Source organism: Leptidea sinapis, chromosome 36 (assembly GCF_905404315.1).
Source record: "Leptidea sinapis chromosome 36, ilLepSina1.1, whole genome shotgun sequence".
NCBI classification, from domain to species: Eukaryota; Metazoa; Arthropoda; class Insecta; order Lepidoptera; family Pieridae; genus Leptidea; species Leptidea sinapis.
The window spans coordinates 3,283,348-3,307,938 of record NC_066300.1 but is presented as its reverse complement, the minus strand read 5'-3'; the positions used below and the strand labels follow the sequence as shown (position 1 = coordinate 3,307,938).

Below are 24,591 nucleotides of genomic sequence, written 5' to 3'. Positions count from 1 at the left end.
ACGTGCATAAACGAAAATGTTCTTTTTTTGAAATTCATACAGATACCACGCATCGACCAATAAGAATGTGGCTGTTTGTTGAAACTCTTTGCGCATGAAGGGATCGAAAAAAAACCAAGCAGTGATGTTATTAAATTCAGTACAACATTACAACTCTCGTTTGGATGATGTAATGGTTATTACGACATTGGGTGTTTAATGTTGGTAATAAACTAACTGCTTCAGAAACTTTAATAGAGGATTTAAAGAATGGGCGTAGATAAAATTATATATGATCCAATTGGTTAAGTCACCCACACGGTTTTCAGATTTGGGAAAAGATATGCTATCCTAATCTGATTGTTTAGGACACAAAACTAAATAATGTTATTTGTCATCAACCGGGTTTCCATTGACAGTCCCTCTTAAGACGTTTAACCCTTGCCTGTTTAGGTCATCTTAAACTGGCTCATCTGATGCCTATGGTACTAGTAGTCAGCAGATAAGGTTCGGATACGTTACTTTTTTGCATAATGCAGCTTATACCCTACTCATAATCCCAGTACCTGTGCTGTTGCAACCGCTGTGATAATATTGGACATAAAATATAATACTTGGCTTTGTGTACGAATCGGTGTCAGAAAAAGGCCCTGGTTCTTGCATCAGCTGAGAGCTTTATTACTGATGATTAACGAGTTATTCTAATTATAATTCAAATATTTTTATTCAAAATAGGATGTGACATCACTTACTGAAAGTCAAAAAACTACCACCCATTCCAAAATGAATGCCTCAGACCTGAGAAGAATGGGCGCAACAAACACAGCGAGCTTTTTTTTTCATCGAATATATATGTTTACAAAGTAATATTGTACAATTAAACTTATTGTTTAATAGCCTGAGGGCGGTCACTCCATTCCCAATCTGTGGTATCATTAAGAAAGTCATTTATGTTATAGTAACCTTTACCACACAAACGTTTTTTAACAATTCTTTTGAATAACGTTATACTTTTGTTTTGAACATTTTCTGGGATCTTGTTGTAAAAGCATATACATCGCCCCACAAAAGACTTAGTAACTATTAGTTGGAAAGTCTTTACTTTTCGCTATAATTTTGGTTTAGTCTATGTTTATCAATAGCCCTGCTGTCAAATTTTCTGCAAAAATCCCGAACAACATTTAATATGGAAGTTCATGAGCTCACGGGTTAGTTATACTTACTTAAGATGAATTAGATATAACAGAGGAGCATGCCCAGGAGTGATCACTTACCATCAAGTGACCGACGCGCTCGTTAGCCTTAAGCTTCTAATCCATAAAATAACAATAATTCACACCTGCGTACGTCGAGATAGGAGGCACAGGGAGATGGAACGAGACAGACAAAGTGAGGCACACAATAAATAACGAACATGAGATGAGAAACTGCACCGCAAATATAACGTATTTCACCGAATTTACTCGCTATTTACTTATATTTTTCCTCTCATAAAGTTTGTCACAAGCCATTGGCGTCAGCGGAACTGTTATAATATATTGTTAGTTTCGATACAAAAAATGGACTGAAATCTTAACTTTGTCTTGTACAGTGTAGGTTATATATATATTTTTTTATTGAACCAACAGCACAAAAAAATTTAACTAATAACAAAAATATTATGCGATGGCCGACTGCCAATTACAGGTTCACACTATTTATGGTATAACATTTAACGCTCTAATTAAACTATGATTAAATCAAAATAAAAAATAATTAACTAATAAATATAAAGGTGTGTATGAGTGTATGTGTGTATGAGTGTATGTGCGTATGAGTGTAAGTGCGTATGTCTTAAGTCGTTTTCAACTCTTCGATTACAGTATACTTAAAATAATTTCCTTTTTGAAAGAGCTTTTAGTATGGACGAAAATATCTGTTGGTAAGAAATGTTTATTATAGCAGCTAAGGGTACGGCAGACCACCGAATTCTGTGCATAAATAGAGTGAGTAATTGGGGCATTAAAAAGGGTGGTATATCTTGTACGCTTATTCGGGATTCTAAATTGCATGAATGAAGATGTAAGCTCGGGGCAGTCAATTTTGTTGTTGCACACGTCATACAGAAATAACATATCTAGTAAAGTTCGACGGTCTTTTAATTGCATTAATTTATGGTGGCTACAGGATTCTTCATAACTAGAACCATAATGCTGAAGGCGATATTCTAATACCTTTACAAATTTTGATTGTATATTCTCTATTTCATCGATATATATCCTATAGTATGGGTTCCAGATATTACAGCAGTATTCTAAGACGCTACGAACATATGAGAAATAAAGAACTTTTATACACTCTAAACCTGAAAAAGGTTGACTTACACGTATAACGAAACCTAGATTCCTGTAAGCTTTTTCAGTTATTGCAGCAATGTGATCTGACATTGACATTTTTGTATCAAACACTATTCCTAAGTCCCTAATGCTATTCGTTCGTGTTAAAGGAACATCAAGTAATGTGTATTGGTATTCTAATTTATTTCTTTTTCGCAAAAAGGTGATTTGAAAACATTTAGTTACATTGACTCCAATACGGTTGTCATGATAATAGTCACACAGTCTGATTAAATCACTCTGAAGGTTTATTAAATCTATTTCAGTCTTAATGCTAGCGCAAATTTTAGTGTCGTCAGCATACATAAGAAATTTAGCAAACTGGAAACAGTCGCCAATATCATATAAATAAGATAAATATAGTAATGGTCCCAAAATTGACCCTTGCGGAACTCCAGAAGGAACATCCACAAGGTCAGAACGATGCCCAGTCAAGACCACAGCTTGCGAACGATTGTACAGGTAAGACTCCATCCAACGAAGAAGATCACCATGAATCCCTAGTTCCTGCAACTAGCGTAAAAGTATAATATGGTCGACTCGATCAAACGCCTTCTCAAAATCAGTATAAATTACGTCAATTTGATAACCATCATCCATTCCATGCTGAACGTAATTAGTAAAAACAGCAAGATTGGTATTAGTGGAGCGACCATGTATGAAACCATGCTGCTCTAGAGGTAAGTGACGAATGATTATGGGGTACAGGTAATTGTGTGCTACCCTTTCCATTAATTTACCTAACGTATTAAGTATTGATATAGGCCTATAATTTTCAACAGATGCTTTAGACCCTTTTTTATGTATTGGTACAATATTAGCAGTTTTCCATATTTTTGGGAAATATCCTTCAAGAAAGCAGCGATTAAAAATTAGTGTTATAGGCGCTGATAGTGATGCAGAACAAGCGACCAGAAAGCTTGGTGGAATTTTATCACAACCCGGGCCTTTTGATGTATCAAGAGTTTTTAGTAATTTTTTACCTCGTCAATCGTAAGTTGAATATTGCTGATTGTATCATGACAAATAGACCGTTCCTTTGAAAAAACTTTATATTGCGATGCAGGTGAAATAAAATTTTTGAAGAAGAAATCATTAAAAGCATTACAAATATCATATTGATTTGAGATAGTCTCATCTTTATAAAGCATCACGCCAGGGTAAGCAGATTTATGATTTCTTTTGGATTTAACATAAGTCCAGATTAATTTAGGTGTAGATTTTATTTTATCCTCAGAGTTCCTAATACATTCTGAATAGCAACTTTTTTCAACGTTTTTAACACGCCGACGTAATTTAGAAAAGGAAGCATAGTCGTTCGGATTATTGTATTTTTTCCATAGATGATGATATTTTGCTTTCTCTTTTATTATATTTATGAGAGCCTTAGTGTACTACATAGGATATGTGTAAGTGTGCGAAACAGTTTCATGAGGTACAAATTGCGATATCGATTCATACAATATGGAGTAAAATTTATCGATCGCGTCATGCAGAGGTAAGCATTCAAGCGAAGTCCAATCGTAATTAGAAAAAAAGTAGTTTACAGCATTATAATCTACCTTATTATATAAATAACGTTTCGTATTAGTACGTTTTATTGACGGTAATACGATATCAATAACACAAATATCGATTGCAGGGTGGAAAATATCCTCTTTAACTAAAGGTGATTTTGATTTATTGATAATTAAAGATGTATTGGAATAAATTAAGTCTAGTAGGTTGTTATTAGTATTAAAAAAGAAATTATATTGAATTAACCCAAGAAATGCTGTTAAGTTTAATAACTCCGTGGCAGTATTCTGGATAACGATGCTTCCTTTTTTTAGTACAATAGGATGCCCCTGTCTCCAATCAATACATGGCAAATTAAAATCCCCTGCCAGAATAAAATGATCATCAGGGTGAGAATTAAATAATTGCGATAATATCTCGCAGAGTTTCTGTATCCGTGATGTAAGTATCTGGTTAGGAGGAATATAAGCACAAATGATATTTAAGTCACATAGTGAGCCTAGAGTGCGGGCAGGTATAGATATGCACATACATTCCAGATCATCGTGTTCAAGGTCAAAGCGCCGGCGAGCACCGAATCGCTTCGCACAAGCAATTAATACTCCCCCACCAAACGCATCACCACTCGTGGTACGGTCACGACGAAATACGTCAAATCGCGCAGAATCGCACAATTCCGAGTCTAAAATACTAGGACATAACCACGACTCAGTAATAAGTGCTATATCTATTTGTGATATTGATAGGTTATTAAAAAATATGTTTGCCTTTGTCCGCAGTCCTCTTACATTTTGATAGATTAAGTTTAATCCTGTATTTTGCCTATTCAGTGTGGAAGACATAATGAATAAATAAATAAGTAATTATTTTAAGCATTGTCACGTAAAAGTTAATGATAAATTGAATAGAAAATAATGATTTAAATTTTATTTGTAATTTTATGTACTTATTAGTTGATTGTAACCGAGAGTTATCAGCACTAACTAATATGTGACGGGAATATAATATATATACAGTATCTACTATCAGGAAAATAAGTATAAAAAATATATATACAAAACTTTTTGCAAGTGTTTGGAAATACATTATTATTTTTGAAATTACTGTAAAAGAAATTGTTTTGTGAAAGAGTTGTGATGTATTATGTGTGTAAAACAGTTTTTGAGTGTGAATGTGAGTTATTACTAAGTTGTGTAGCTATTCTTTCGTATAGTTATTGTATGTGTTGTTGTTGTGTAAAGTGTATGGTGTGATATATTAGTTCTATATAGGTACTCACCTATTTGATTTTTATCATAATATTTAGACAGTAAATGGAGGTCACATCACATCGATCATGCAATTTCACCATTTGTGGAATCTGATGATACGCCAGCGATGGCCCTCACTTTTCAACAGATGCCCTATCGCTTTTTATATTTAAATATAACTATTTCAGTCTAGTCACATTCATTAACTTAATATAAGTTAATTAATTAATCTCCGCGTAAGTATAAATACGTAGTTTTTAAACATATACCAGTAGTAGTACCCTAAGGGCATAGTAATCAGAGATGCAAATATATTAAACAAAGAAAAAAAAAATTTAAAAGACCGTAAAAACGACAGTAAATTTACCAATTAGCATGGTCATAGTGTTACTATTTTTGTATTTACCAACACCCATTCATATAATATAAACACAAAATCGCTTTCGCCTCTGACTTTCATCTTTCACATTGTATCAAAAATAAATAATAGCCGCCGGGTGGGATGCCAGCACTTTTTATCTTTATGTCCGGGGATCGTGACAAGAGAGGTGGCGCGGGCGCTTAAGCGGAGGCGGGGGCGGGGACAGCAGCGGCCGATCAACTCTACGTGATCTAGTAATTCCGGCCACCGTTTGTATATCATAGTGTAATATCATTTCAGAACTGAATACGTCCCATCTTACGCTCTCGTCGTATGTTAATGAAAATTTAACAATGCAAAGTTTTCGACTAAGAAAAATATCTTTCTATTTCGCGTGTTTTTTTGTGATTAGTAATTACACTGTATAATGCATAAATGGCATTTATTTTCTAAGACTACTTTCGAATACTCTTGAAGAAGTCATTTAAGGTAAAATATTATTTTGTTGCGCTGTTTTAAAAAAAACAGTTTGTATAATGTAACAGTTCGTTCCATGTTGATAGTAATCTTTGCTATTTTTAATCGAGTCGACACTACTAATGCAATCTAGTTTGACTCAACCAAGGCTTTTTCACTTTTGTCAATATGGTTTTTGGTGTTGGTATATACGTATAGTTTTATCAAGCGAATAAAAATATGAATAGCGAAACTTGTGTTTCTAAAATGAACAACAGCAATTTTTCATTAAATATTTAAATAATATGGTGCTTCGTATTTTTTTTGATATAGCAATATAAGAGCCGCCATTTGGAGATTAATTTTTTGGGGAAGCCATTTTTTTGGTACCGCAGCTATTCAAATATTTTTATTCAAAATAGGATATGATATCACTTAATGTAAGTCAAAAACTACCATCCATTCGAAAAAGTATACCTCAGACCTGAGAAGAACGGGCGCAAGAAAATCAGCGGACTTCTGTTTTTCTTTTCATTACAATACATTTTATTACAATACACTACAGTAAAATCGGTCGCTCCATTCCCAATGTGTGGTATCATTATTAAAGTAATTAATGTTATAGTAACCTTTACTACTCAAACGTTTTCAACATTTTTTTTGAATTACGTAATACATTTGTATTTTACACTTTTTTGCGATCTTTTTGTAAAAGCATATACACAAAAGACTTACTTATTACTTTTATGTTCTATCAACAAGTTCATTGCCCCTGTGTACTGTGTGATAAACTTATCATTTAGTTGGCAAATAGACTCTCTGAAAACAATCTTTTAGATTCTTATAGACTCACGTACTTGTTGTCTTTGTTATAGTCGCTAACTAATTTAATTCCGAGCTGTGCTAAGCAAGATGGCATCGATGAAACCACCTCTTACTCCGCCAGAATACCACCCGTTCTCGTTCATAAGTTGATAGTAAGCAGTTTTAATGCAACTGTCTGTTCTTGATTGCTTAGTTAGGGTAGAGTTCACTTATTCGTGGAACTTACCATGTGAAATGAGAAATATATATCTTAAAATATCTTTTGATTGTGTTTTTTTATTTCATAATTCATTAATGCTCATTCATCTCCTTTCAAAACTATAAATTACAGATCTGCATTATGATAAAAGGCTAAGTTTGTTTTAATGCCATCTAAACGTTAGCAAGACAATATGGTTAGTAAGTAACTGATTCTACAAAGTCAAACTCAAACTTTATTCAATTATATGTTTTTAAAATTTTATCATCGTGGAAATATAACATTGTCATATAATTTTGACGGGTACTCAAGATATATCTTTTATTAATTTGATATTTAGATCCAATTACGTGGATCGTGGTGATGGCGGAACTGTGGAGGTGGCGGAACTCTTGACACATTGACACTTAATACTAATACGTCAATCTGTCCACGTGGTGCCTAATTCGTTTTGGCCTTTGTGTCTGCACTACAAATGCAACAAAAAGACCCAAAAGTGTGGACGTTTATTAAATAAGGCTTAAACTAAGCGCTTTTACATCGTCACTTTATTTTAAATAACTGAATCTACCGTACGTTTGGAAAAAGTTGAGCTCGTGAGAAGAACATACAAGAAACTCAATGGCCAGTTAGAATCCTTTTAATTATATAAGATATCTCAACCTTTTCCGTAACAGAAGACTTTTGAAATTTGTCAAGACGTGTAATTTGTGACCTAATTGAGATTATTTGATTAACTGATTATAACTTATGATTTATACAATGATACGCTCCCAAAAAGTATGAAAGGTTGTTAATCATTAATTTGAAGGTTCTTAATGCTTATATTCCAGCAGGCTAGTGGGTAAGTGGCCATGTATAAATAACGTCACACTTTAAGGGGGAGGGGAGCTCACCAAATGTGAGATTGTTTAAATAAGGGACAAAATATTAAAATTATACAATAATCATTACAAAATTTTATCCCAGAGACGACTTCCAGGATTTGTGTTTAAATAGCTAAAATGCCAAAAAAAAAATTATAGTGTTAAGGACTTTTTTAGTTTTAAGTAATTTTTTGCATGCTAATTTAATTGGTCAAATAGGAAGTACTACTGTAATTGTATGAATGTGTACTCTATTCCACGAAATAAACAAATTTCATTTCAGATTGCTTTCCGATGTATTCAAAATTTTGAATAAGAGGTTTATTAAAATAAAATCGAATGTGACGCCATAGGTGGGAGGAGTTCTAAAATTGTGACCACCTATGAGGAGGGGGGTTAAAAATCCATAAAAGTTATATAAAATATATATATATATATATATATATATGGGACGTAATGTATGGAAGGCCCTTCTAGATAATAACTAAATTACCTATTTTTCTGCCGTGTTAAAGAGACTTACGAAGTCATTATTTATAAATAATCAGAATTATTTATACCCATCTTAATAGTCGTCTGTTCAGCCTTGACCTCGGCTTCAGCTCTGCAAGTCACGTGACGGAGACAGCAGCCGCCAGCAGCAATAACGTTTATTGCTCGTAAAACGATTGCGTGCACCTCCATCCGTAGCTCGTAGCGCGTAGCACGTAGCTCGTAGCCCGCTTCTGTTAATCGCATTTATTCGATCAATTGAATTTTACTGTTTTGTCTATAATACAATGATTATATATTAACTGTTTACATCTCATAATACAAAGACCGAGTAAATGTTGTATTTATCAAGCTTATAATAATTTGTTATGTTTTTAAAGTGATACCCTCACTTCTATGATTAATACACAAATAAAATTTGAAACCAAGATTTTATGAACGATGCGGGACTCAAACCAACGACCTCTGGCGTTCCGTGACAGTGCTCTGCCAACTGAGCTAATCATTCGAGTGACGTATCGTCATAAAATCTTGTACACTTTGTTCAACTCTCAGGTTGTGGCTTCATCTACAGAATCTACTTTACAGTTGATAAATAACCTGCTCAACCCAAATTTTTGCATATTAGGAATTTGCCTTGAGATGGCGCTCGTGTAAATCTAAACATTTTTTTATGTTTTTAAAGTGATCACCTCAAGGATTAATACTCAAATAAAATTTGAAAACAAAATTTTATGAACGATGCGGGACTCGAACCCACGACGAGCTCAGTTGGCAGAGCACTATAACGGAAAACGGAAGGTCATGTCCCGCATCTTTCATAAAATTTTGTTTTCAAATTTTATTTTTAATTTATAATAACAAGGAAGATCTTGGACATTAGACGATATTTATATTTTCTATAGTGTCTTGGATTTAGTATTTATTGTTATAATGTTTCAATAACAACCAATATAAGGATGAACGATTAGAGATGTGGGAAGACTCAATCGCTTTGGAATTTGTAGAGACATCACTTCAATGTGTCTTCTTTCACATTTATCATAGGGAAAACTGTTGCAAAGACACATGGTAAGCTGTTTTGACCGATTTCTATGACAAAATTCCAATATCGCACTATAAACAATATTTATTTTTTGAAAATTTTTGAATATTTCAATAAGTATCCCACTCTTTACAACAAGTTGTATAAAAGTTAAGTAAGACATTTGAATATCAGAGCCCTACTCTACTCCTCATAGTAAGAAAGAGCTTTGTAGTTCTCATAGTAATAGTTATTCAAGGTCAAAGTCAAATAAACTTTATTCAATTAGGCTTAAACTAAGCACTTTTGAATCGTCATAAAAACTATTTAAGTAATTTGATTTGCGGAATGTACTATATGTTCGGAAAAAGTATAGCTCGACAGAAGAACATACAAGAAACTCAACGGCCACTCTTTTCAATCAAGCAGAGTATTTTACAATGGCTGTAGTATACATAACAAATTAGTTTGTATGGTGCTGCATATAATATGGATCGTGTTTAAAGTTAGAAGCGTTTCAAATATCAAATATTTCATAAAATGTAATAAATAATAAACTGAGCAGGGTATTTGCCGCTCTTAATATACCAGCTGTTTTAGAGCCAAATGGTATTACCCGCCGCGATGGCAAGCGTCCTGATGGAGGACGCTGGTAGCTTGGGCACGGGGAAGGCCGCTGGTGTGGGACGCTACTTGCGTCGACACTCTGGCTCCTTCTCATGTCCAAGTTACGTCAGTTGGTACTGGGGCTGCTGCTTCGACTGCCGAAGACAACAAGCGTCGAAAATATGTTGGTCGCAGTGAGTCATACAACTTTGTGCCGTTTGGTGTCGAGACACTTGGCCCGTGGGGCCCAGAGGCGCGGAGAATGTTCAAAATACTATCTTCGCGCCCCAATAAGACTACTGGAAACCCAAGCGCTGGCAGCTATTTCGGTCAACGGATCAGCCTTGCTATCCAACGCGGTAATTCTGCCAGTATTCTTTGTACGCTTCCTCGTAATGATAGTTTTAATTTAATGTAGTCGTAGTATTGTAAATATAGTTATAAGATTTGTTTTGATATAAATATTATACTTATCATAATATATAAACTGAAGGTTTAAATATAAATTTTCATATTTTGGATGCATCAACCTTTAGAGCTCAAATTCAGCTTCTTATAATCAGTTATATCTATATTAATTTCTAATATCCCTTATGTTCATATATTTTTTTACCACTACCTTACTCTTTTTAGTATATTTTTTCAGCTTTAATTTTATCAGATCCATCTGCTTTTTCACAAACAAATTAAAACAAGATCAAAGCACGTTTCAATTTCACAGAATTGCTTCGCCTATTGTTACTATAACAGTTTCAAGTTCCCAAATAAAATATCAAAATAAAATAAAGCCTTAGTATCTCTACCTAAATACCGCTCCAATGCAATCTAAACACTGTGTATGTACTTTTAAAATTGGCTCAATCACAAACTTGCGCTGTTTGAAAATACAGGACTACAAAGATTTGCCTATTTCATTGCAGAAATAATTTCGGCCTTATAACTATCTAGTTAGAGTTTATATTCCATCAATATATAATATATTAAAGTTTTGTAAACAATAATGACGTATGTTGTATTGGGAATAGGGTCTAGTTTTGTATATAATGGATGCTCTCGATCGCTACTAGGTTTCCGCTCCAATAGGTGCCGGTATCTATCTAACAATGATGTATATATACTGGATGGGACCAAACCGTGTGAACCTCCATGGGCTATGAATTTATTTGTTTACTTTTCTATTGGTAATTAGTAGATTATATATATTTGGGAATAAATAACTGTCTTATGTCGTATCTATTATTTTTTTGGCAAGTAAAATACTTTGATCCACGAAGTCTCGCCTCACTCCATGACATTAGTACTGATATATATATAGATAGCACATCTATGTTGTCTGTATACATGTATTGTTGTGTAATGGTTTGAAGGGTGTAGAGCGTGTTTTTATATTGGTTCAGATCAAGCAATCTCTCTAAGGCAATGACAATAGCAAGAGGTTATAAAGCTCTTGAAAACTACTATTGGTTTTATGTGATCGTTTCTTTGAATCAATAAAATATGAAATTGGATTATTAGTGTCACATTAACATGGTGAACAGTGAGTTAAGTTTTACTTAATTAATATACTATTACTAGCTATATCCCGGATTGCGTTGCAGTGCCGTATTAAGAACAATTAAAAAAGTTTAAATATAGATTCTTTTGTACCAGGAGACGTCGTGAGCGTCCGGTCCCCAGGATACTTTATTAAAATTTTATCATAATCAGATATATGGTACATTTTAGTGAACAAACATATTATACACATTGATTTATTTACATTAGACAGATAAATTGCATATTTTGAATGTATTTTTATTATTTACCAATTATAATCACAAAAATAACATTCCAATAATATACAGCTGAAAAACAAACTAAGGTGCAGCCCATTTTGAGTTGTTTATGAAGTTTTCTTAGAAGTATATTTAACTTTCTCGAAAGTTAAATGAAACTTATAATCGAAGATACAACAAATTACGACCAAGTAGTTCCTGTAGTTTATAGTCTCTGCTATGTTATTTATTGAAGATATTTTCAACTGACTTCAAAACATCCCACGGTTATTCATTCGACTGTCTGGTTTTTCTTTATTTTCTTTTTTGTAAAAAATAAGCAGCTAAAGTGAGTATCTTCTGTCAACTATGTTGTATTAAATATGTCATTACCTGATTCCTATAAAGAAGCTTTACTTTTTTTGGGCCTAGATAAGTGTATGTATTTGTAAAATTAATAATATAATTAAATTATTTTGTTTCGGTCTGAAGGGCGCCGTAGCTAGTGACATTACTGGGCAAACTTGACTTAACATCTTATGTCTCAATGTCCTCATATTTAGTTAACTTGTTTGCGTTTTAAGTTTAGCAATTTTTTTACAAAGACACAAGAATTCACATTGCGAATAAATTTTACGTTATGGGTTCCTTGCAAGCCTGTCTTTATCGGGACGATGCTTGCACAAAGTTAAGAATCACTTCCAGTGGTAGTAGCTCCGTGGCGCCGGCTGGCACAAATAAGAAGGTTGTATAATATAAACGTTCACATTTAGATTCATATCGCTTTACCTTGATACCCGATAACGTTTCACTTACGAGCGTGATATAGGCGACGGTGCACACGACCTCCTCCCTCCGTTTGTAAAGGAAACTATGTTAAAGGGGTGGTTATTATATTATTACTTTTTTATGGAAGAGCGGGCAAATGGGCACCTTACTTGCTTGGCTTATGTGATGGGAACTGGTGAGGAAACCGCCCATGGATACCCGCAAAATCTCGATAGTCTTGAAGATCCCCAAGTTTTATCGATTCGGGCACCCGATAATTGATTCCACGAAGTAATGATCACATTTAATGTGATTGCTGGACTTGCATTTGATTGCTGTCTGTAGTTCGATAAGCATTCGTGTGGTTGAAAGTTAAGATAATCAGGGGGTAATGTTATAATTACGGTGTGTGTGAATGATACAGCTACTGTACCCAATGACTTTTGGTTTGTATTAATTTACATTTACTTTTTTGACTTACTCGTGTTACTTAAGGCATTGACTATTTGACATTTGAGTATGTTTGTTGCATTATTTTATATTACATCGTCTGGTGCCTCGGAGCCAAAAATTCTGAGCGGTACTACAATTGCGTCCGTCACCTTGAGATATAAGATGTTAAGTCTAGTTTGCCCAGTAATTTCACTAGCTACGGCGCCTTTCAGACCGAAACACAATAAAGCTTACACATCACAGCTTCATGGCAAAAAAAATGCGCCGTTTTGGTACCCAAAATCTAGCTGGCACCTTGTAGAAAAGAGCCTGAACTGGTAAAATTAAATATGAATGCTTTATTGATTTAAATAAAATACTCATCACTGTATTTGTTAGAATATAATGAGCCGATGCATTTATAAGTATAACATCAATAAAACAGCGGTGATATCCGAACTTCGATCATAAAACGTAACGACACGCAGTAACTATATATTGTCTTGTGCTCAACAGCTGACAACTTTTTGGATATAAACATCTAATATTTCTGCGAAATTTCAACTTGATACAATCGGTGCAATACCCATTGTCGATAAATGAGACCATAAGTTTCGCAAGCAATACGTTATGCATAAGAATTACATGTTAAGTCGACTCTGCTTGCATTTTTATAGCCGCTCTCTATAAAGCACCATATACATACAAATTAACCAAAAAAAAAAAAAAAATTTACGATATTATACCCTTCGATGGAAAGAATATGACTGCTATGTAGATAATAATATACATTTCGCTGAAGGCCTTACAGAATTTTGCACAAAATATTTCGTCCTTACGAAGAACATTTGTGGGAACGACTTTCGATAACTTTCTTGAACTTGCAGTCTCAGTTATTTTATAGATTATGGGCCTTACAAATAAATTTGGCATATAGTTATAACTAATCATAAACCAAGAAAATGCAAAATGCTTACGATTAATTAATTAATTAATTAATAGACATTTTGCTTACGATTGGTAAATTCGGACGTATTACGTATCCCGCGTTTATTTGCAAGGCTGCTTGACATTCGAAAAACTTCAGAATTATCATTGTATTGACAGTGTTTTCAACGATATTGTAAAATTTTTGCATATTCTTTGTTTAGGCTTAGTTATAACTTTATACCAAGTTTATTTGTAAGGGCGTATATGTTTCTAATCAAAATAAATACATAGAATTGCGGGTGCTGCTAAAGCGAAAGTCAGTATCAGATATTCTCATTAATAGTTTGTGACAAAGTACCAAAATTAAAACATTTATTAATACTTAAATGTGACCTAAATTATTATTTTTTCAACCGACGTTAAGAAAGAAGTGATCAGGTCAGGTGTTTTTAATATTTTACGTATGTTACTTAATGTCTTTGTCACTTACATATCAATTTGCTAATAGCATATCAGTTTTATTCAACAATAACATATAGTCCGGTCAATTTAGACATTCGAAGGTGCATAAATTCCCAACAAGTTAAAAATCAGTATAATTGTACAAAATATAAAATAATAAAATATAAATAAAAATTCTAAGTTCCCCATCGTGTATGAAAAAATTTTACTCAATGTCAAAGAAAATTTATTGAAGTAGGCGTTACTTTGCGGAAATCCATAATTATGATTTCTCATTTGATTCAGTCTCGTGCCAGATTTTGGCGAGTCAACACGTCCTGAGGATGCCTCGTGTAGAGGCGAAGCACGTGTCGAATTGTTTAAAGACAATTATTGGAGGAATTAACACTAAATAAAACCCAAATCATTTGGATAGTCAAGGTCAAAGTTCAAAATAATTATTTTCCGCGATCTGAAAGTGAAGTTGGTACGTAATTTATACGGCAATAAATTTGACAGGGCAGCTAGTAAAAAAATAATCGCGGTAACATTAATTACAACGTGGGCTCTTCATTATAATATTTATTTATATGTAGAAAGAGCGTGTCTTATGCCAATCCAAATAAGCCCAAATTTTGATGTATGTTAAAACGGCACCATACTCATACATACCTTTCGAATTCAACAAAACCCTGATTGATGGTACTCCAATCTATATATATATATATATAAGAGATTTCCACGTATATTACACTCATATCGATATCTCTGGAACCATTAGAGCTAAATACTTGAAATTTGGTAGGAATATTCTTTTACCGAGTAGAGTTCAGCTAGTCCACTTTAAAGGATTATGCAAGACATATTTTTTTTTATTAATTATAAACGTTATAGTCACCGAAGCATCTTATCACTATACCTGGATAACTAACTGTTGTTGATCTTCTTGAGGTATATAAATATTATTTACTAGCTGACCCGACAGACGTTGTTTTGGATACAACAAATAAAATAATGTTTTTTTATGAATTTGTCAATAATATATCATAACATCAAGAATTATTTCATAAGATATGCTCCCTGTTGTTATGAAATTATTCCACAACAGAACTGTTTGACCGTGCCTCAATAATTCTCTCATAGAAAATATCTCCATACAAAACAAATATTGGAGATAAGAATAATTGCTTTAGATTTGTAAATTTGCTCCCACAATGACAACAGCCACTTCATCAAATGTGGGTGAATTAAACCTCCTTGTTCACGGGCAGGTGTTTTGTCAACTCAAATGACTATATTATGGCTGTTTGATGTGCACGAATTCGTTGCAATCTAAGCCTATCTACTTCATTGTTTCGCAACGCAATTCTGAGATAGCAATACAGCTATTTTCTTGATCTGTCTCTCTCTGATTATCATTGCGGTTAGCTCTTCACACATTTGATTGACTGTGACGATCTAATTCAGGTTGTCTTCTCCTCAGCATCGTTAATTGTAATTAATTAAAGTGAGAAAAGTTCTCGTGCACTTAGCAGTAAAGTGTCAGAAATGATAAGAAAAATTAAAAGTTCTCATTGGTATTCGAAAATTGCCTTATATTAAATAAATAAAGGCTAAAATTTAGTTTATTTTTACGACTTCTATTCTATTCTATTAAGTTTATTTTTTGTTCTAATTAGTTATTCATTTTAAACTATTCTTTCAATTCGATTTATGAACGACGGGAGGACACATCAAAGGAAAAACAAAATTGTTGTTTTCATTGATTTCCTAGCATTTTCATATTTATTCACCTTTTAAACCTTCTTTGGACTTCCACAAATAATTCAAGACCAAAATTAGCCAAATAGTTCCAGCCGTTCTTGAGTTTTAGCGAGACTAACGAACAACAATTCATTTATGTATATTTATATATCATTTATAGATAAAGGTGCATGATATGTCACTGAAAACAATTTAAACGCTTTTTTTTTTCAAATAACATCATCTTCGTTTGTAGGATGAGGCGCTTTTATCCTAACCCATAAGGCATGAAAACTTATAATATTGGAATACAAACTCACTCGACGTTTTAAATTATGTTTGAATTTAAGTATTTGAGTCCTCAAAATGACACACAGATTTTACCAACAGATCTAAAATTCAACATGGAGTTTTGTAGTAAGAAACAAAAGGAAATAGGCACGATTATATAACCTCTTCCTTTTTTGCATTTGGCAACCGACTTCAAAAAAGGAGGAGGTTCTCAATTCGTCGGTTTGTTTTTTTTTTTATGTTTGTTACCTCAAAACATTCGACTAGGTGAACCGATTTTGATAATTCTTTTTTTATTGGAAGGGATATACTTCAAAGATAGTTTGGTGAGAGTTTGGTTAGGTTCTGATTACGGAATCCATGACAAAGTAACGGAACTCTTCAATTCTTAGGAGCAAATTAACGACAATCGGCCGAATCTTATTTATATATTATATATAAAATAGTTAAGGTCAAGTAATTGTCATAGTCGAATATGATGATCAATGGGACTCCTCAACGACTTACAGTAAGAGTGCGATCTGTGGCAGAATTTATAACTGTCTGTAAACAAATTGCAAAGCGCTTACGTTCATTGCTGCAATGAAAACTTTAGTATTTCTACACGTATTTAGACAAATTGTTAGTTAGTGTACTTCAAATTCACTAAAAATCAAAAAATAAAAAAAATAACAAAAAAACAACGGAATTTGGAATCGGTGTCCTTCCGCCGCGACCCGCTCTCGCCTCTCGCCTCCTCACAACTCAAGCACATCTCACCTATAGGTAACTATGTATGTAGTTACAAATCTGTCTTCGATGACACCATCGTAACTAGAATTAGATTAATTAATTAGATTGTATAAAAATTCGCAATTATTTTTATACTTTTTAGTGCATATTATATCTATTCTTTTGGAATAGTGTTTTTGAAGTCGGTTGGTCTTTTGTTAAAATTTATTAATTGTTTTTAAATGTTAAAAGTTAACATTGAAATTTCAAATTGCTGCTTCCTTGATGAGTTTATGTTATGAAATTCACACACATTTGTACCCGGACTGGTTTCATGTTTATATTTAATTCTCAAAGTTTATTTATTTACTCAGGTTGTGTTACAGACATACTCTCCATCGTTATCTTTTGTTCCTTTTGTGGTCCATGTCTCAGCCACGGTTAAGTCTTAATAAATATTAATTGAATATCGTATGAGATATATCGTGTCGTACGGCATACGGCACAAATAAATACAACTCCCTTGACTCGAAAACAATACAAATATTTAAATTCAAATATGTTGATTCAAAATAGGATACATATCCTAACATGATCACTTATTAAAAGTCAAAAACTACAACCATTTTGAAATCTATGCCAGACCTGAGAAGAACGAGCGCAAGAAACTCAGCGGGCTTTATGTCATTAATGGTATTATAAATCTTTGCACCTTGAAATCGAGACCTCTCAGTGAGGGGTCATGGTAAAGTCACTCTGCCTTCCTACAACGACAGGATAAACGGACTCGATAAAATAAGTACCACATTTGCATCGAATACAAGCGTCATCTAGTACCGTAGCCCCTACCTCATCTCCATCACAATATACCAGCTTTCCTCAAAAAAAAAAAGTTACCCGCTCCATGGACGTTCTTGCTCTGACCGCCCTCCCACAAAATACAATATTTGGTGGAGAGCTAGTGCCAACTAATATTCTGATTGCACTAATACCACGACACCCCACTCCACAATTTTTGAACGATTTACATGTACCAGTTCGTTTTCGGTTATAAATTACTCAATTTAGGTTGGCAATACTTTTATTATTTATTACTCTGTGTTACAAGATAGTTTGGGCTGCGATGATCACTAACTTGTATGTGACCTGTATGTATGCTCAATACTCATGAACATCTTCAATAAAAGGAGGGCACTGTCTCGTTAGTCAAAATATTACTGGATAATAAACGTTTAAAATACAAATGCATCAATTCAAAATTTGAAAATCTTACCAAAATTCAAATCTAAAATGTTGCTGATGATAACGAATGTACTCTTTTACACTACCAAAAAACAACTCTAGGTCTACCTGATTTCATCAAGTGTAAAATAGTACTAGGTCTCTACTATTTCGCACTTGATGCAAAATGGCTTCGATGCAAAAGTCTCTTATTGTCTAGTAAGAAACTTTTACATATCAAATATTGAAACTAAATGCAATAATAAAGAAATAAATGCAATCCTACAATTAGATGGGCAATCACCAGGACCTTCAACAGAGTAAAAAAAGCCTCAAGGTGGTTCTTCGTTGAAATGAAAATGTATTTGTCAATGAGGTGATTCCGTGCAGGATTTCTAAACCACTGAAACTCTAGCTAAATTCTAACCTGTTACTTAAGTTAAGTTTACAAGACAAAAGTGAATAGTAAATTTACTAATTTACGTTTTACTAGGCAATGAACTACGTTAATATACAGTACGGATCAGGTCAAAATGTAGCTGTTTTTAAGTTCTGTATTTCACAAAATGTCTGCAAAACATTGCCAATTCAATATAATATGTAATAAACTTAATAACAAAAACATAAAACAACTAAACCGTAACAAATAAACTGTAATCCCGCCGAAGGTAATAAAACGGACAAAAACTCGATGGTTCGTTCATTCGCAATTCATTTCGGTCATTCGTTCGTTCATTCATGATTTATTCGTTCGTAATACAGATATATAGGAACAGATAGTGAAATCTCGCCGCTATAAAATTCAAAAGCAGTCACAGTGGCCAATTCCGCGTTCCTGCTTCGTTCATTAGTCGCTGTATTGTGTAAGTTTTAACAATATTCGGTATTGTGTGATGCTCGCATCCTGATGCTTATCAATTTTTGACACAAATTAAGATTCATTTTTATTTATATGAATTGTTTGTACGTTACATAATACAAATCGTAGTGCTGCTTTATCTATGGGAAAGGACGACAAACGAGCGTACGAGTCACCTGGTGTTAAGTAATCACTGACACCCACATTCTCTTCGAAAACCAGAGCAATCGTTGGAGCGTTGCCGGCTTTTAAGGAAAGTGAACGCGCTTTTTTGGAAGACACCCATGTCGTATCGTTGCGGAAACTCCGCACAAGTAAACACATTCCACAGTACAGCACAGTAGTACTACGTGAAAGAAAGCTCATTGAAAGCCGCACTGTGGAAAACCGCCACGTATGCAGATGGTGCAGATGATATACTTATTTGTGGCGTGTCGTTCGAAGGTGGAAAATAGCTCTTCGGAACACTCCCCGTGATAAATGCGGTAGAAGACACACAATGAAGCGATAATCAATAATAATAATAATCGTAATACATTATTATATATTCTTCTTCGTCGCTCACCTCACTACTGAGAATCGTGACTCCGTGGACTGTCAACAGCACGCCTCCATCGGTTACGGTCGGTGGCCTGCTGCAGTGCTACGTTAACAGGGAAATCCAGATGTTCAGATATCTAATCCGACCATCTGGGACTTCGGCCTCTGTCTCATTCTTTTGAAACTATCTTTGCTTCTGCGAACAATGTGCTCGAAATATTTCAGGATTCTTTGTAGGTAGACCTGAGACAACGGCTGATCTTTTTGAATGCTGAGCTCTTTTAAGACTGAGGCATTTGTGCGATGAGCTGTACAGGGATTCCTGAGCAGGCGGCGCTAACAGCACATTTCGAAAGCGTTAATACTCTGCCGGTCAGTTCCTTTCAATATCCATGTCTCTGCCTCATAGAGAAATTTGGAAAACACGAGAGTACAGACTAGATGTAGTACTATATTAATAAAGTATAAATACTATATAATATGATAAAACCTTAGGGAGGGTATGGTTAAAAAACAGCGTTGCATTAAAACAATAATCCAAGATCCCATATCAGGTGAAGCTGAGCCGTCGCTTTTTGCCTATTGTTGCATTATGCCTTTCATTTCTGTAATCTTATGTTTGATGTTATATATAATTTGTTTAAACGTATCACTTAAAAGCTATAATAGAATTCGTTATAAGAACGTGATGTTCCGGGCATGCGCGTGCGACACGCCCGCCTCGCTCAATAGTTCTACCAAGACTGCCCGCTCGGCGCTCACTCGGCACCCGCACTCGCACCGCACGCTGATAACACCCGAGCCAAGATGAATACCGAATCATTTTTGTATTTGCTTCTTGTGCTCGACCTTCTTGACGACGGCATAACATAATATATATAACTACCTAGCAATAGTAATGCTATTAAATTTTAGTTTGTCTTTAATAAGTATATTGATGCAAGGCCGAAACATGCATTTATCTCATTTCTATAATATGAGCCATAAATTATTAACTCAATAATTATCAGACTATTTTTCGCGGCACGTATATTTTAACGGCGGGACCGCTGCCACCGCGCGTCACACTCTCTGCCAACTTCATTTAATTTATAGCCACTCTGTGTAAATGTTATTTATTTAAATTATAATACATATATACTACCCTTACATAATCTCTGGAACTGTCGTCGATGACGTCACTCGCTTTGTTACGGTGTGCAAAAGAAGCATCACTAGAATACTATTATCTGTCTATATACAAGGTGGGCCAAAAGTAATCACCCTATTGGAAGATGCTCTCATTTTTGCAAATGGCAGCCAATGTCAAATCTGTTTTGACATTTGTGGACTACATAGATGCAGAATACAAGTGAACAAGCCATGGAGCGATACACTCCTCAAGAAAGCGGAATAATTGTGTCTATTTTTGCGTAACGATTCGACTGTGTTGTTGGCGCAGCGTGAATTCCGTCAACGATTCCTCGGCCATCTGACACCGACTGTGCAAACATTGCGCCGTTTGGCCACCAACCTTGAAGAGTATGGGACCACACGAGACGATGTCAAGAGAGGCCGGCCCCGGAGCGCCCGTTCTGCCGAGAATATCGCCGCTGTTGCCGAGGATGTCGAGCTGTCGCCGGAAACATCAACCAGATGCCGTGCCACGCAATTAGCCATCAGCCGGACGTCCCTGAGGCGAATTTTGGTCAAAGACCTGCGCATGTTCCTGTACAAAGTCCAGTCCGTGCATCAGTTGCTGCCTGCCAACCGCCAAACGCGCGTAACCTGCGCCCAAGAACCCCTCAATCTCGAGGGGAGAGGAGTAGACGATTTTTCGACCAAAATCATAATGAGCGATGAGGCTCATTTCCACCCCAGCGGCTACGTGAACAAACAAAACTATCGCTTCTGAGGCACCAAAAATCCACGAGTGATTCACGAGGAGTTATTACACCCGCTCAAAGTGACTGCATGGTGCGCTGTTCACGCTGGAGAAGTAATCGGGCCATATTTTTCGAGAACGCCGCTGGCCAAACGACAACAGTGGACGCTGCGCACTATAGGGCCCTTTGTCCGAATTAAATCTGCCGCAATTGGACGAATTAGGCCTGCAGGACATGTGGTTCCAACAGGACGGAGCAACGGCACACACTACGCGAGCCACAATTGATATTCCGTTCCCGGGTCGCCCAATCTCTCGTTTTGGCGATTTGCACTTTACCGCAAGTTCGCCCGATTTAACCGTTTCAGTCCCGTGTTTACGTGAACAAGCCTAAGACTCTGGAAGCCCTCAAGGACAACATTCGACACGAGTGCGAGAATCTGTCGCCCAAAGTTATCGCTGAAGTGATGAAAAATGCCATAAAACGAGCCCGTAGGGCAATCTCAATTGTGACGGTGCCCATTTGGCCGATATCATCTTCTCGACTTGACCAATACAGTTCTAAAGGTTCAAATAAACATAATCAAAAAACAAAACCAGTTTTTCATTAAGAAAAAAAAAATAGAGCCAAACAACATCGGATTACTTCTTTTGGCCCACTCTGTATATATAAGAGATTTCCACGTATATAGTCACTCATACGATATCTCTGGAACCATAAGGCGTAGAGACTTGAAATTTGGTAGGAATATTCCTTTCGCCGAGTAGAGCTCAGTTAAGAACGGATTTGACGAAATTCCGCAAGTTATTTTTTATTTATAACAGAACAACGTCTGTCGGGGCAGCTAGTTAATTTATAAACCACGATTTATTTTACCTGTATTATTGATTGATTACGATATTGAATTATGAAAAATTCGTGAAAGAATCTGGGTTAAGTACATAAAGTAAGTATTTATTTTACTGACAGAACAATTACAGCGACACAGAACAACAGAAACTACAGAACTATTAACAACAAAAGTCAAAACGTAACAGTGAAAACTCCAAAAACAAAGCAGTAATAGCACGAAAATATCACTACATGTAATATAATATTGACACACTTTTTACACAAATTATCTTGCCCCAAGTTAAGCATATATAGCCTGTGTTATGGGTTACAAGACAACGATATTTTTAATACAATATACTTACTTAAACATACATAAATTCATATAAACTAAACAATTTGTTATGTTTTTAAAATGACAACCCTCACTTCTGGGATTAATTACAAAAATAAAACAGAAAATTAAATTTTAAGAATGGTTATCACTTTAAAAACATAACAAATTGTTAAGATTAGCAAGAGCGACATGTCAAGTCTATTTCCTAATATGCAAATATTGGGGTTGAACAGGTTATCATCTGTAAAGTAGATCCTGTAGATGAAGCCACAACCTGAGAGTTGAACAAAGCATACAAGATTTTATAAACGATACGTCACTCGAACGGTTGGCTCAGTTGGAAAGAGCGCTCGCACGGAACGCGGAGGTCGCGGGTTGGAGTCCCGTATCATTCATAAAATTTTGTTTTCAGATTTATTTATGTAATGTTATAAGCTGCAAGCCGTACTGACGCAACAGGACGAGCGCGAGGGGGTAAAAGGGGAACGGGAGTGGGCGTCACGTTCCAGCGAGGTCCAGAGAGAATGTGGCTGTGTAGTTTTTTTTTATGAAAATAAGGGTCAAGACGAGCAGGATGTTCAGTTGATGGTAATTGATACGCCCTGCCCATAACAATGCCATGCCGCTCGGGATTCTTGGAAAACACAAAAATTCTGAGCGGCAATACAATAGCACTCGTCACCTTGAGACATAAGATGTTAAGTCTCAACTGCCCAGTAATTACACTAGCTACGGTGCCCTTCAGACCGAAACACAATAATGCTTACACATTACTGCTTCACGGCAGAAATAGGCGCCGTTGTGGTACGCTTAATCTAACCTCTCACTGGTAATCATAAAACGCTAATGACAGCACTAGGCACTTGTTTGTAGGAAGGTAGGGCGTGGTAGGGTCGTGATGTGGTCCTGATGTGAGCGGATGTATCAATTCAGGTGTAGTGGACTTTGTTCCAGTGTCGACGACGGAGGTGGAAGGCGTGGTCGGACGCCGTGCGCTGCTGCCCTGTGACGTGGAGCCTGACCTGCACGAGGACCGCGTCTACATGGTGCTGTGGTTCCGGCACGCAGGGGGCAAGCCACTCTACAGGTGATCACCAACAATCTATACTTCCGCATGTAATACAACACGCAAACTAATTCTATTGTTTTTATATATTTATTTGTATACTTAAATCTTAATATTTTTAGTTTCTTTATTCTAGTTTTGCAATAATACAGCTTACTTTTACCAAGTTTCACTTACCTTGGCTGCGATTTACTTTTATTGTAAACTGTACGTGCACGCTTGCACCTAAGCAGATGTCGCTTTTATCTTTTACATCTATGTTCTCAGTGAGACGTTCCAAAGGGACTATTGTAATTATTTTAGTTATAATTTAAATGTGTATATAATCTTTTGTTAATATTTTTGTCTCCAATAAAGTAAATAAATAAGTAAATGAAAACATAACTTGTAAAAAAAGCCAAGACTCGCAACTTAGTTCTTCTACCGTAAAAAGTTGTGAGATCCTTCTGTCTTAAGTTATAACGTAATTAGCTAATGTAACATTATCTTACAGTGACCATATAATATAAAAAATCTTTTATATCTATACTAATATTATAAAGCTGCAGTGTTTGTTTGTTTGTTTGAACGCGCTAATCTCTGGTACTACTGGTCCGATTTGAATGATTCTTTCAGTGTTGGGTAGTCCATTTATCGAGGAAGGCTATAGGCTATGTTTTTTTTTCAAAATTAAGGATCCGTAATAAAATTGCTATTTTGTAACACAAGGTGTAAAATCGAAAACCTATTTTTGCGTGCGCTGCAAAAACTATTGACAATAGAACAAAATGATGTACAGGCTATAATATAGGCAATATTTTATTACTTACAAAACTATCGCGTGAATTATACTTTATATGGAAAAACAACGT

At 35.1% G+C, this 24,591-nt stretch overlaps 1 protein-coding gene across 1 annotated transcript in view; it reads left to right on the top strand.

The window, feature by feature from the left end:
* The window catches only part of LOC126975557 (immunoglobulin superfamily member 21-like), a 187,650-nt gene that overhangs the window by 56,581 nt on the left and 106,478 nt on the right, over positions 1-24,591 (top strand). The window contains exon 3 of the mRNA XM_050823487.1: positions 23,614-23,761. Coding sequence (XP_050679444.1) covers positions 23,614-23,761 — 148 coding nt within the window. The remainder of the gene's footprint in view (positions 1-23,613; positions 23,762-24,591) is intronic.